Source organism: Rattus norvegicus, chromosome 15, assembly GCF_021556685.1.
Source record: "Rattus norvegicus strain SHRSP/BbbUtx chromosome 15, alternate assembly SHRSP_T2T, whole genome shotgun sequence".
In the NCBI taxonomy this organism is placed as follows: Eukaryota; Metazoa; Chordata; class Mammalia; order Rodentia; family Muridae; genus Rattus; species Rattus norvegicus.
Genome location: NC_141548.1, coordinates 44,002,973 through 44,017,916, shown reverse-complemented (window position 1 = coordinate 44,017,916; position 14,944 = coordinate 44,002,973). Strand labels below are relative to the sequence as shown.

Here is a 14,944-nt window from a genome sequence, read left to right as displayed (position 1 = left end):
GTTCTACACTTCAGTACCAGAGGTGGGGACTGCAAGTGAGACCTGGTGGAGATATGAGGGATTCTGAGTAAAACATCAGGGTGACCAGGTGGGTAGAGATGAACAGGAGGTCAGTAACAGAAGTGGGTAGAGAGAATGTCTGCTTCACAGCATAGACTCTATGTTCTCTCTGGAGCTGCTGTAGATCACATCCTTAAACTCAGCCTCTGTCCTGATTTCAGAGCTGATATCAGACTGATGGTGTGAACTCTGGTCCCCATACCCCACCCCCACCCCCCACTTGTCTCACAGAGCTGTACTGAGCTTCTCTGATGGCCATTGTCTTTCTTTGTAGGAAAGGGAGTTTTATGGAAGTTCAAGAGAATTGAAAGGAAGCAACTGGAACAAAATACATGGTTGCCCAGGCTTATACATAATTGGACATTATTTTAACCAACATTGCTTAAATATTAGTCTTGACATTTTCCTAGTAGAGAGAAAAAACACACTTGCTTCTACTTCCAATAAAGGAATTAATTGCATTTTGCTTACTAACTTAGACAACTTCTTGGGAGGCATGTTTAAAAAAAAAACATACAGTCTAAACAATACAGCCTCCCTCCTCCTCCTGGCCAGCCTGCAGCCTGCGGTCTGGGGTAGGCTGATGTAGGCTGGGTATCTGTGCAGTTCAGACTCCTAGCTCACAGAGGTCAGTGTCTGTGATGTTTTAAATCTGCATCCAGGGAACTCTGCTTTGCCAGGAGTGGGCTCAGCTCACTCACTCAATGTGGGCCCATGGGAGAAATGATTCCAGAAGCTAAGTTGAGCTAGTCAAGGCCTTCTGAAGCCTTGCAGTTGACATTCGTGTTAATCAGGCTCTGTGTCTGGGCCAAGAAGTGGGGGCATTGGTCTGTGGGTGTGGGACATGCTGAAACTGTGGGTAAAAGAAAAATAAAACCCCAAGAGCAGAACAAGGAAGCTAGTGTCTTCCTGTCAGCGTTCCTGAGATCATCTTTTTGTGGGTTGTCCCTTAACGTCAGCCTCGTGCTTCTGTCTCCTCTGGCTCTGCCATGCTTAAAGTCAGCCTGGCAAAACAAAACACGGGAGTCCAGGGGTTCAGGGATCACAATCCCAGCTTAGTCCCAGCATCAGTTTACTTACCAGCTAGAACACAGTGGTGACACCTGCTTGCTTCCCTGTGTCCCGTGGGAGAAGACCTAGCAGAGCTTGATCTTGTACTGCATCCTGCTGGCTAGAATGGAAACCATCCAGAAGGGGCTTTTCACAGGGCACATGCCCGGCTGGCATTAATTGTTTTGAACTGTGTGCTCAGCCTCTGCACCTTGTCCCCACTCCTGCTACCTCCTCCCACTTCCTCTGTCTCATCTTGCCAAATTGTTCATTCATCAGGCAGAGCACACTGTGTCCCAGAGCTGGCGCTAACTATTAGAAAATCAGAAATAGATAATATCCAAGACAGATTGCCACACAGGGTTAGGGGATGTGCACGGCGAGCCTGTGAGAGCCCAGCAGAGGTGCATCCCTGGTCCTTAGCCCTCTTGTCTCCTCCCTAGGAGATCATCACCTCCATCCTCCTGAGTGGGCGAATAGGGCCCAACATCCAGCTGGCTGAATGCTATGGGCTGAGGCTGAAGCACATGAAGTCAGATGAGATCCACTGGCTGCACCCACAGATGACTGTGGGCGAAGTGCAGGACAAGTATGAATGTCTACACGTGGAGGCTGAGTGGAGGTAGGAATGGCCTCTTCCCCTCAAGCATTCCCAAGGCCCAGAGCCTCCTACAAATCGGAGCGGCTTCCTAGACTGAGTCCTCCCAGCGTGTCCTGATAAGAGCATGTTTGACCTAACCTGGGTTTGCAGAGAATCCTTATTTCAGGACTGTATCTAGGCTACAGCTCCCGATCAGATGCTGTTGCTGCTATGGTCAAGGGGAACGGAGGGTGGGAAGGAAGGAGAGCCCAGGCCAAGGGTTGGTCTTTGAAGTAAGGAAACTAGTATCTGTGCCAAAAGCCTCACGGATAGGCCTTGCATGCAGAGGGGTAGAGTAGCTTCGGCCCTGTGAGTCCTACTGCTCTCTTGGAAATCTAGTTTCCCAGTGTCAACCAGAGTGTGTCTTGTTGCAGGTATGACCTTCAAATCCGCTATTTGCCAGAAGACTTCATGGAGAGCCTGAAAGAAGACAGGACTACACTGCTGTACTTTTATCAACAGGTGAAGCGCGCCCCAGTGTCTCAGGGCACTTTAAATGAGAGACAAATCCATTCTCCTCAGGGGAGACGGAAAGATAAAGAACAGCCTTCTAGAAGGCTTCCCCCTGAGGCTGTTTCCTAAGTGCCCATCTCCCATCTGTGTGGCCAGGTACCTGTCAAGCAGGAAAAGCAGGTTAGTGACAGGCACCGAGAGGGGTGTGGTTTCCAGCCGCTTCTGCTGCTGACCACCCTGGTATCACCAGGGAGTGCATTTGCATGAATTTGCTTTCTCCTCTTCAAGTTTAGAATAGTGACACTTGCTTTAGAGAGTTGTCACAAGGGCCAAGTGATGTCCACGGCAGAGTACTGGAGAATTGGCCAGAGGAAGAGCCAAACACAAGTTGTAGCTCTCTCCAATCCCCATGGTGTAAATACTCCTGCTGTGGCCTCTTTCAGGCCACCATGGCATTCAGTAGCTCTCAGAAGTGTGACAGCTGACTCTCTTGAGCTGCCTGAACCCCTTGCATACCTTCAGACTAAACAAGTAGCTGTCACAGCGCTGCCTGCGCAGAGGAAGCTCTAAGCAGTGACACAGCAGGCACTGTCGCTTTCTTTCTGTCTCTGCACCTCCCTTCCTGTTGGCCAGACAGAAACCCAGATGTTTTGTGGACTCTGGATGACATTTATAACTGCTTATCATCATGGGCTTGGATAAATCACTAACTTCACCCCCAAGTCTTCCTTCCTTCCTTCCTTCCTTTCTTCATCTCTCTTTCTCTTTTATTTTTCTTATAATAATGACTGAACCCAGGATCTCACGCCTGCTAGGCAAATATTTTTTTCCACTAAACCAAATCCTCAGCCATTTTTCTTCATGCAGTGCTGCATTTTTATTCTTTTTCAATGATTGATTGCTTGATTGATCAATTGATTGTATATGAGTTCACTGTCGCTCTCTCCAGACCCACTAGAAGAGGGCATCAGATCTCATTACAGATAGTTGTGAGCCACCATGTGGTTGCTGGGATTTGCACTCAGGACCTCTGGAAGAGCAGTCAGAGCTCCTAACCACTGAGCCATCTCTCCAGTTCCATCTCATTTTTATTTTGTTTTGTTTTGTTTTGTTTTGTTTTGAGAAAGGGTCTCTCTATGTAGCCCTGGTTCTCCTGGAGCTGGCTATGTAGACCAAGTTAGAACTCACAGAGATCCACCTGCCTCCCCAAAACTGGGATTAAAAGCATATGCCACCATGTTGACTCCAGAAGTGTTTCATTAAGCTGAATAAGCTGGCCTTGACAAATTGATGTAGCCAAAAAAGACCTTGAGCCTATACTCCTCCTATTTTAGCATGCAAAGTAGCTGAAGTTACAGGCCAAACCACTAGCCTGGCTTCAGTTTTAGTATATCAAAAATGGCAATGGGAGAGGGGCATGAAAATGTCTCTCCATGGTGGGATACTGTCTTAATTACTTTCTATTGCTGTAAAGAAGCATGACCAAGGGAAGTTACTGAAGAAAGACTATTAGGTTTATGGTTCAAGACCATTATGGTGGGGAGTGTGGCAGTAGGCCAGCAGGCATGGTGCTAGGGCAGTGAGCTTACATCCTTATCTGTAGGTAAGAGGCAGAGAGAGAAAGAGAGAGAGAGAGAGAGAGAGAGAGAGAGAGAGAGAGAGAGAGAGAGAAACAGACCAGACACTGGGAATATTCTAGACTTTTGAAACATTAAAGCTTGCCTCCAGTGACACACTTCCTCCCACAAGGTTATACCTCCTAATCCTACCAAAGAGTTTCTCCAATGGGGACAGGCATCTAAATATATGTCTATAGGAGCCATTCTCATTCAAACCACCAATCTGTACATCAGTGTGTTTACCTCCCAGAGCCTGTGCTCCGGGAAGTTAAAATGAGGGCATGAGTCTGACCCTTGACCTTTCCTCCACCAGCTCCGGAATGACTACATGCAACGCTATGCCAGCAAGGTCAGTGAAGGCATGGCTCTGCAGCTGGGCTGTCTGGAGCTCAGGTAGGTAATTGCAAGCCCTCTTCTGGGAAAGCACAGTGTTAGCTTCGGACTTGTTGGCTTGTCCCTCCTCTAGGAAGTGAAAGTGGGTATGTGAGAGACAGGAAGAAGAGAGGAAGCTAACAGGTGGAAGGACTCACAGTCTAGTCTTCATGATAGGCAAGGGAGAAGGGTCACTCCCTCTCCACCTGGTCTCCTCCCACCTATGGCCTGTCCCCACTTCTCTGTGCCCTGTCTCCGCCCTCCACAGCCTATCTCTACCCTCATTTCTAAGTTGCCTGTCTCTCCTACCTGCCCATCACTGCTGCTGTTACTCAGTGATTCAGTAATGTTTCTAGAACTGTAGCCTGGGTCTAGGAAACCACTCAAAGGTAGGGATCTCAGGCTGGGCTGCCCAGTGCTGCATTCCAAGCTCCAGGAGGTAGGTACTCAATCTGTACTTGTTAGTGCACCATCCAACCATGACTTCCAGTGTGTAGTGTTTGGAGGTAGCATGCATGCTATTTATTATACTTAGAGACAGAACGAGTATGTCTCAACCAGTCTTCTACCAGGAAAAAATTACCAGAAAGAAGAAAGTTGGACTGTTCCTGGAAGGAAAAAATTTCAACTAGCAGATAATGGGTGGGGTTATGGTGGAGAACTGGGCATTCCAGACCCAGGAAACAGTGGAAGCAAAAGCTTTGACTGGAGAACCACAGGGAATGAGAGAATGGAAACAATGACCATTATAATGGCGGGCTGATGATGTCATTAGAATGATATCATTAGAGTGAGACAGAAGGACAGTCTAAGAAGCCAGGCCTTATTCTTGGCTGTTGTGTCCCACTGCCATTTGGAGCAGAAGAGGACCCTGTGGCTAAACTTGTGCTGCGCTTAGCCTGGTCCTGACCAAGGCCACAACACCTTTAGTTGGACCAGCCACCTGCTACTCTACTCCTCCCACCCGTTCTGCATCTCCATCAGTGTAGAAGTAGCTTCAACGTCTGAGTGCACATTGTGGTTTCCTGGGAAGTAGACACACTATCGTCCCAACCTCACTCTTGGCCCTGTGGTCTACAAGACCTGGGTGGGACCTTATAAACTTTTAGCTAGCCTCTGAGGTGGTTTAGAGGCAGTTAGCCTGGTCAGAATTGCTGAAAGATTCAAAGACCGTTGCCAGGGAAACCATGAGAGAGTGTTACTTCTGTCTGGCCCAATATGTCATTCTGGGGGATTTCTAACTCTACCTGTGACATCCATCCTAGTTGTCTGAAAACAGAACTTGACTGACACTTCCATATAACTGGGGTCTCAGAGAGAGGTTGATGGGCGGGGTCCATGGTAGGGATTGTACAACCGGACGGTGAAGATTCCATTTTGATTTGAGGATCTGAGATTGTTGGCTGGTTAAGGACTTCTCATTACTGCCTTACAGTGAGTGGCAGCTGGACCCAAAGAAGCAAGGACTCAGTAGCATCCAGTATAGGGTCTGCCATCTTGGGTGCTCAGAGCTGGTGCACCAGAGAACACATGAAGTTTGTTACACATGCCCTTGTCTGTCTTCTGTACCCGCTGTAGTCCTGAAGCTTGTATGAGATGAGGCAGGCTTCCTTTCAGAAATGAGACAATGCTGAAAAGCAGTTCTGCTGAGCTATACATTGGTGGGGCTCATGCTAGACTCCATTGTGGTGTCATTGAGACTCCAGTGAGCCCCCTGTCCAGATCTGCTGGCAAATGATGTCATATTCTTATGCCATCTTCAGACATGTTGGTTATGGCTCAAATGCCAAGCATGGCACTCAAGGGTTAGATAACCAGAGATGTATCTGAATGGCCTCTATAGTCTCATCGAGATGGAGAGAACATACTGTGCTAAAGTCTGTTCCTTAATCACCTCAGGGTTGTTTCCAAACTCACACTATTTCATGATCCAACATCCTGCCATGTATATCCTGAGCCTAAACAAGAGTCAGGCTATAACTGAGGGCCAAGGATGTGATGTTCCAGTGGTATGCGGAAAACACCTAAGTAAACTTACTAGGCCCAGTGATTTTCAATAGGAAAATGTACAATACACAGTTTACATGGTGATGGGGTGAGTGCATGTTTAAAATCAGGTTATTACTACTTATCAAGAGTAGGACACGTTTCTGAACATCATGAGGCAGAATCTTCTAGAACTATGGTTCTTTGCTTAAAATCATGGGCAATTGTGACTCCTCCCAATATCAAGGATTGCATAACCTGCCTACAGATAAATGACATCACCAGAAAAAATAACACATCCTTTCCTGGTTTAAAGAAGCATGATGTGCGCATAAGACTGGAGACTAGTGACACCAAGCCTCGGGGATTGGTTCCTGGGAGGAGTTAGGCTGATTGGGAAGAATAGAGAGTCTAAAGCAGGGCTCCTGGACAAGAATCTTGAGTCTTCATTTGCTGTTACATAATCTCTCCGTGCCTTAATTTCTTCATCTATAAAACAAGAATGATGTTAGCAATAACAGTCTTGGAGGGCTGTTGGGAAGAAGGAGTTAGTTGATATATTTAGAGTCCTTAGAACAATAACAGGGACAGAAGTGTTCTAGAACCAGTTGTTTATCCATCGAATCGATAAGGGGGGTAGTCTGAAATCTGAAGAGTCCTGAAGAGAGGGAGAAGGACGAGGAGGAGGTCAGAGGCACTATCAGGCAGGGAAGGGATGAGCAGAATGGAAGAAGGATGTTCACGAGAGAGCTGGCAGTCTACCTCTGTCCGTGGCCACGTGGGCGGGGCTGAGCCTTTTCTCATTACTCTTAATTATAGCTATAGTACAGGATTTTGTGTGCGTCACGCAAGCGCTCTAGTAAACCCCTCAGGCTCGGTTTATTCTTTATTGTTGTTATTTAAAGAAGTTTTAGGTTCACAGCAAAAGTTAGCAGAAGGCACAGAGTTTTCCTGGGCCCTGCACATGCACTGCTTCCCCCACTGTGAGTAGCCCTCGAGAGCAGTGTACTTGCTATGGTGGATGAGTACCCACAGATGCACCAGGGTCGCCAAAGTCCACAGCTCACATCGAGGTCCACTGGGTGTCACACATTCTGTGACAAACGCCATGCAGGAGTTTCACTGCCATGAACATCCATTGTTTGTCTCTCCCTCCCCAGCCACCACCGATCTTTTTGTTGTTCTGGTTTTGCCTTTCCCAGGGAATCACATAGCTGAAATGATAGCTAATTGATATTTATTTATTATTTATTGAAGGGTGCTTTATAGATGCCAGACACATCCCTTGGTGTAGTATTCTACTGTTGGGTTCGGGGTGGAAGCCAAGAAAATGTACTTCAGATGCAGAAGCTTAAAAATGAAAGCTTTATTTTCTGAGTGCTCAGGAAGGTGGCCAGTTCAGGATCTGAACCATGTCCCCGAAGGGAGATTGTACATTTTTAAAGGATGGGAACACAAAGCAAGGGAGGAGCTGGAGAGAGCTGCAGTGTTGTCCAATTGTGTTTTGACATGATGGGTTAAGCAAGGGAGCACCCGTTGGTGACTGGGCCATATCTAGGGCACCTGGCTTCAAGGTCTTTAATTCATCCTCCTAGACATTGGGTCCAGAGCTCTGAGTGATGTGTAGAGAAAGGAGCAGCAGCCTCATGCAGCCAATTAGAGCACAACAGGCAATTGGAAACATATTTTTACAACTTATGCACTTTGACTTAGAGAACAGCAATTTCTCTATTCTTTACCAGGACAATTAAGGAAACATTTAGAGAAGTGGGATAGATGTTCTTTCCTAGGCCTGGGAACATGAACTTGTTTGACTCTGTCAGCAGATAGAGAAGTTGTCCTTGAGATGTCTGGACTCAGACGACTGTCTCCTTACAAGTCATCCCTGAGATGTCTGGACTCAGACGACAGTTTACAGCAGAAAGGTGGTCAGCTACAGGGAAGTCCCCAGGTCCCCTAGGGCCTGGGACCTTGAATTCAGTTTTTAAAAGTGAAATGGTAGTACTTAGATTACGTTGTTTCTTTTTCTTGTTCCCTACTGCACATTAGAATATGAAGTTCTTTGACCAGATGGAAGCAGGAATATTTCCCCTAACCAGTGACAACAGAACTTTCTGAACCAAAGAGTCATAGTGAGTGTGTCACCCGGGACTTATTAAATAGTGACTGACAAGGTTAGGATTAGAGAGAGAACACTCACCTTGCTTTGCTTCAAAAATCCACAAGGAATTTGACCTTGTGGTTAACCTGTAAATGTTGGCAACAAGTTAACATTTTTATTACTGCCAAGTGGATTTGCATGTCTTTATTTTCTTCAGTCCTGGGGATTGGGTGTGGATCGGTTATGAGTCTGCACCCACCCATAGACTGCTGCCATCTAGTGTTTGCTTCTCAGAATTGCAGGCTCAGCCTGGGGAGAACCCACAGGTACTAGAGGCAGTCCAGACGACCAGCACCTCTTGTCCTTCCCTCTTCAGCCTGGGAAAAGCTCTATTTTAAAGTTTTGGTTTTGACTGACACATAGTGATTGCATGCATTCATCAACGTATGATTTATTTATGGTAAGAATGTCCAATATTTGTTGCTGTTGAAATGACATTGTTGTTAGCTTCAGTCATCACGAGGTGCAGCAGAGCAAGCACGGAGTGTCTCTTCTCACACTTTATAAAGTGGTCCAATGTGGGAAGGTAAAGGATCCCATACTTGGGCAGCTTCTTTAAATTGTGTGAGTTGGTGCTACGTACCCAGCTTTATCTGCATAGGGAACTTTAAACCAGGTCTGGGAAAGAGTGTATTTAAGGAGATGATCATCCACTCTCCTGATGAGCCAGCCCGAGAGTCTCTCCATCTTTAAAGACTTTTCTGCCCCTCCCCCTCGGCTCATGCATCTTCCTACATGCTAGACTGTGTGATTGGTTCTGTCTATCCTGGTAAACAAAAACATCAATGTATTGACAACTTAGATCTCTTTTGAATACTTTGAAATCTCAAAGCACACCCCCCAAAGGCACACTTCACCCAACAAGCCAATCCTCCTCTTCCCAACAGTTCACCAACTGGAGTATTCACACAGGAGCCTATAGGGGCCATTCCACCACATTCTACTCCGTGATCCTCATAAACTTGCAGGATCATAACACAAAAATGCATCCAGTCCAACTTCAACAGCCCCCCATAGTCTTTCAGTTTCAACACAGTTTAAAAGTCTAAAGTCTTCTGAGACGTAAGGCAATCTCTTAACTGTAAACACACATAAAATAAAAAAGCAGACTGCATACTTCCAACATATAATAGAACAGAATAAACATTACCATTAAAGAGGGGAGCAAAGGAAACAGTGAGAAAATACTGGACCTAAGACTGAAAACTCTGGATCTTGTTGCTCTGTGTCTAATGTCAGATGGTTTAGATGGCTCTAACCCAGGGGTCTTCAAGCTTTCTTCATACTGCAACCCTTTAATACAGTTCCTCATGGTGTGGTAACCCCCAATCATAAAATTATTCTGCTGCTACGTCATAACTGTAGTTTCACAATAGTTATGAACTATAATGTGAATGTCTGGTATGCAGGATATCTGATATGCAATCCCCAAAGGGGTTACGACCCACAGGTTGAGAACCACAGCACTATTCTTTTCTGCTGACTGCACCATGCTTCTCTCTCTTGGGATGCTTCCACTCGCCATATGTAGCTCTTCTTGGAGTCTCATGGCCCCGGCACCTCCAACACTTTGGGATCTCCAGACAATCCAGGCTTCACTTTCTCATCTTCATGCATTGGCTTTGCAATGGCTTCATGCAGGGACTTTCCTACCACGCAGCTGACCTTAGGGGCTCTTCTCAACCATGGAGAAAGACTCCATAGCCCCTTTACTCATGTATCCATTCTGACTTGAAATCTAGGATCATGTGGAGGACACTGCCAGGTCTGACTGCCCATGTGGATAGAGTGTGGCCCCTTGGATCGCATTTGTACAAAGATTTCCTTTGTTGTTGCTTTTTACTAGTCATGCGAAAGAATCAAAATTACATTGTCTTGGAATCTCCTCCACCAAGAAAATTAATCTGCCACTTTTTAAATTTAGCATCAAGCAGATTCTTAGGACAAAGGAAGTCAGCAGCCTCAGACTGTTGTTAAAATAGCACAATAATTCCCCTCTGAATCTCTTGAACGGGCCATCCATAGTCCACATCGTCTGCACACTATTGTTTTCCAAGCCTGTACTAGAATAGCCCATTAGACCTTACTTAAAGGATTCAGCTGCTTTCCTGAAAGTTCCAAAGTCTTCCACATTCCTCTCCCAAAACCAGCATGGTCAGGTATGTCATAACAGTACTCCATTCTGGGTACCAACTCCTGTCTTTTTTTCCCTATTGCTATAATAAAATGCCATGATCAAGACAACCTATTAAAAAGTGAAAATGTTGGGAGTCTTCTGAAATGTCAGCGACTGCCCCCAGTGGTACATCTCCTCCAATAGAGCTGCACTCCCCAGTTCTTCCCAAACAGGTCCAACCAACTGGGGACCAAGTATTCAGACCTACAAACCTGTGGGGCTACTGTCATTCAACCACACTTGGTAACCCAGAAAGGACTAAAAATCCCCCTTTTTAGTTCCATTCTGAAATTTGTGCTGTTAGAACAAGGCTGTGTGAGAGAAGCCAGCGTGTGCGGTTACCCAGGGCACGTGTCACAGCTCACTCAGTCCTGCTGGGAATGTGAACAACCACATTGACTAGAACAGTCCAGGAAGGTGTGCTCTGAGGTTTTCTATTGTGACTGGAAGCAGGTAGCACTGGCTTGGGAAACTTGTAACGCTGCCCTCAGTGATCCTGGAGAACTTAACCACGGAGACCTTTGGGTGGGTGACGAAGTTCCCTAGTCAGTCCCCTTATATCTCACAGCTGAGGCTCCTCCTGCTAGCATTCGTTCTGTGAGTTCAAGTCCGCACCTACATAGGCTTATTCCTCTTTCCAGGCATTGCTGTTTCCAAAACCCAGTAGAGAGAAGTGGCAGTGGGAAAGAGCCATGGTTCTGCATTTTCTAACTTCTCTCCTCATTTAGGGACATTTAGGGATGGGTAATTCCTTGTCAAGATGGGATTTTCCTGTGTACATACTGCAGTATACATCTCCATCAGCATGGGGAGCAACCAAAAGCACCTCCAGATTTAGATTAGGGTTTTAGGCTATTGAGGGGAGAGTGCCAAGTTGCCCCCAATTGAGAATGCTCACAACCATGCAAGGCATACTTGGAATGTGTTTAGGAAATAAAATATATACCGCACGACTATAGATTGTGTTTTAGTTCAGTCATAAAAATTTACGGATGGAACAGTCCATGTTGGATGTTTGAGGGGAGGGGCTCCTCCTGTGACTCTTGCTGTAGTTGTTTTTACCCAGAGTATGGAGATACTTGGAGTCCTTAGTTTCTAAATGGCCTTATTCACATGTATAAACATTGCAGGAGCTGGAGAGATGGCTCAGGAGTTAAGAGTGCTTACTGTTCAAAGAACTAAAATTCAGATCCCGAGCCTATGCTGAACCCCTCACAGAGACTCATCACTCTAGCTGCAAGGGATTCAGCACCCTCTTCTGGCCCCTATGGGCACAAGTGTGCACACATTTCTATGTTCCAGCTAGCTGAGTTCACCCTTTCAGATTCCTGAGTACTGCCTGTTTTGTCTGCTTGCAGTGTTAGAGCAAAAGTATCCCCAGATATCGGCAACCACCTGAGTTAAAGGTACTCTGAGTGACCACAATGTAAGATCAAGATTAGGACAATGCCTACAATAGCTGGTGGTTGGTTACTAGTCACGGTGGCCTTAGCAGAGTAGAGCATCTGGTGTACTTGGGGCCACCGGCTGTTTTATCATATTAAAACCACAATACACAGCACACGAAGCGCATATTATTTATGAATGGCTTAAAGATGGGAAACTTTTACATTATCTACCAGTAGGGTTATTAGTTATTTTCATTTTCTTCTGTGAATTCTAAAGTTTTATGTTTACTAAAGTTAATTATTTAGATGCAAATGTAACCATATGCACCCACATTGGGGAGTGATGTTCCTGGGCTGAGAACATGAGGGCTGGCTGCCCTAGAGTGTTTGCTTTTAAACATTTTATTTGTACACATCCATTGCTTGCTTGCGTGTGTGTGTGTGTGTGTGTGTGTGTGTGTGTGTGAGAGAGAGAGAGGGGGGGGGGGAGGGGGGGAGGGAGGAGAGAGGTCATAGTGCATGAGGAGGTCAGAGGTCAATTTATGGGATTCAGGTCTCTCCTTCTATCAGATGTGTCCTGGGCATCAAACACAGGTCTTCAGCTTGGCAGCAAGCACCATTATTATCTGAGCCTAAGGACTGTTTGTTTTTACGGATGCCTACAGAGGTGCTATTTTCTCATTCTGAGAAATTCAAGGGCTACAGCCATAAAGTACATGGAATCCCCAGGGGAACTAAGTTCCCTGGCTTCCTCTTCCCTCATGGCTTCACACATATCTAGCTGTGTTGTTCTTCTTGCCCCATGCCCCAGGTAGTCCCTATGTTTGGTAGAGATGCTCGTGGGCCAACACATGAATGTCAGATGCCCTACTCTGAAGGCTTCAGCTCTCAGCCCTCTTCTTCACTCCATCTCTCGCTCTCTCCCCAGGAGATTCTTCAAGGACATGCCCCACAATGCACTTGACAAAAAGTCCAACTTTGAACTCCTGGAGTAAGTTCTGTGTCAGGCATGGCTTCCCCCACCCATCCCCCAGTGTCCTGCTGTCCCATTTACCTGCCCATCTCCCCAGGAGCCCTAGGGCCCAGTTCTCTAGTCTCCAAGCCCTCTCACCTCATTTTGGTTGGTCAGTTCAGCATGTGTATCAAATGTGGCTTCTGTTTTCCTTCTTTCAGAAAAGAAGTCGGTCTGGACCTGTTTTTCCCAAAGCAAATGCAGGAAAACTTAAAGGTGAGGGAAGCAGACAGCAAGGAGCCCAGGGAGCCCTGCTCAATGTGGGTTCTGGGACAGGAGCTAGAGGGTCAGGAGAAGAAGATCTATTGCCTTAGGGTACCTGACATAAGACAGCAGATGCATGTGATAGGCCCTCCAGGTCTGGGAATCAGGGCGAGGTACACCTGGCTCAAAACTGCCTTGGAGGCTTGATTCATTTCATGACCTGGGTGATGGGATTCCATGTCTCATACCTCCTTCAGAGGGTTAGGGTGTGCTTCTGTGGAGCCAGTCATGAGCTTCAGGGAATACATCTCGGCATCTGTCATGGTGGGGACCCTGGGAGCCATGCTGTAGCAGTTAGCAGCCTTTCTATAAGATCTAAACAGGAAGCTGAGTTGACCCTGTACTCCCCATCTGCTTCTCAGCCCAAGCAGTTCCGGAAGATGATCCAGCAGACCTTCCAGCAGTATGCATCACTCCGGGAGGAAGAGTGTGTCATGAAATTCTTCAATACTCTGGCAGGCTTTGCCAACATCGACCAGGAGACCTATCGCTGTGAACTCATTGTAATGGCCTGTTCTTCTTACCCTCAACCTGCCTGACCTCCAGGCCTCTGGGATGGGACCCCAGAGGGCCAATGTGGGGGCGGGGGGACATACATGGCCAGGGAAAGAAAAGGGATGGGAAGAGGTGAGCTGTGTGGTGGGGTTTAGGGGAGATGGTTGTATTTGCCTGCTTTAATGAGATTCTTTTAGAGCTTCTGAGTATGGCTGGGCAGCATAGGAAATAGTCCCCTCTCCCTTTATTCCAGCAAGGGTGGAACATTACTGTGGACCTGGTCATTGGCCCTAAAGGCATCCGTCAGCTGACAAGTCAAGACACAAAGGTAGAGAGAGCCCAAGAGTGAGCTTCAACCCAGCTCTGGCTCAGGTCTTTTTCCTCCTCCCTGTCTCTTCTTCTGTCACCGCATCATCTCTTTTCTCCCTATCCCCCCATTGCTCAGGGCAGAGACTTTATAAGGGCTCAACCTTGGACCTTGGTGTAGAATTGTTGAGAATTTGTTAAGATTTGCTATTCGGGGATAGCAGTGAGGTGATGGTGAAGAGCGAGGGAATGCCATTGCCGTACATAAGGAAGAGTCCCTTCCTCGCTGGCAAAATAAGCCAGTGACTTCCTGGGAGCCTGGGTCCCGTTCTGGCTCCACCCCCAACTTGATATACAACCTTGGCAAGAGTACCTTTCTCCCTTTTTCTTCTGCCACTTGAGCATCCTAGGCTTCTGAGATGGACTTTCTAGCAACATTCTCTCCATCCTCAAAAGAGGCTCCGCACCCTTCCTCCTCACCCTCATCTTGACCAGTTTCCTTGGTCTGATCCTGAGATTAAATGGTCTTCGGTCGTCTCTGCTTCCTTCACAGCCCACCTGCCTCGCCGAGTTCAAGCAGATCAGATCCATCAGGTGCCTCCCCTTGGAAGAGACCCAGGCAGTACTGCAGCTGGGCATCGAGGGTGCCCCCCAGGTGAGCATTTCTGGGGCACCTGGGAGCTCTGTGGGCGGGATTTAGTCAAGCCAACCTGTCCGAGTCCAGGAGGGACTAGGCGTTCTCTGTTAATAGATCTTGTTAAGGAAAGTGTGCCCATGACTGGCAAGATAGGGGTGGTACCACCAAACTCAATAATCTGAGTTCAGTCCTCACCTTTACCCTGACACCCAGCCCGTGTACCGGAAGGAGAGAAATGACCTGTAGAGAATTGTCCTCTGATCTCCACATTTACACAGTGGCAACTTTGTGACCTCGGCCCTGCACCCACTAATAAATAAATAAG

General features: G+C 46.9%; 1 protein-coding gene across 14 annotated transcripts in view; it reads left to right on the top strand.

The window, feature by feature from the left end:
- The window catches only part of Ptk2b (protein tyrosine kinase 2 beta), a 120,835-nt gene that overhangs the window by 83,635 nt on the left and 22,256 nt on the right, over positions 1-14,944 (top strand). For all 14 annotated transcript variants that reach the window (XR_015638144.1, NM_017318.3, XM_087586458.1 and 11 more), the window contains 8 exon segments: positions 1,554-1,732; positions 2,125-2,212; positions 4,136-4,215; positions 12,834-12,896; positions 13,079-13,133; positions 13,544-13,684; positions 13,930-14,004; positions 14,536-14,637. Coding sequence is in view for 13 of the 14 variants with exons in the window: in NM_017318.3 (NP_059014.2) it covers positions 1,554-1,732; positions 2,125-2,212; positions 4,136-4,215; positions 12,834-12,896; positions 13,079-13,133; positions 13,544-13,684; positions 13,930-14,004; positions 14,536-14,637 (783 nt within the window). In the remaining variant the exon portion in view is untranslated.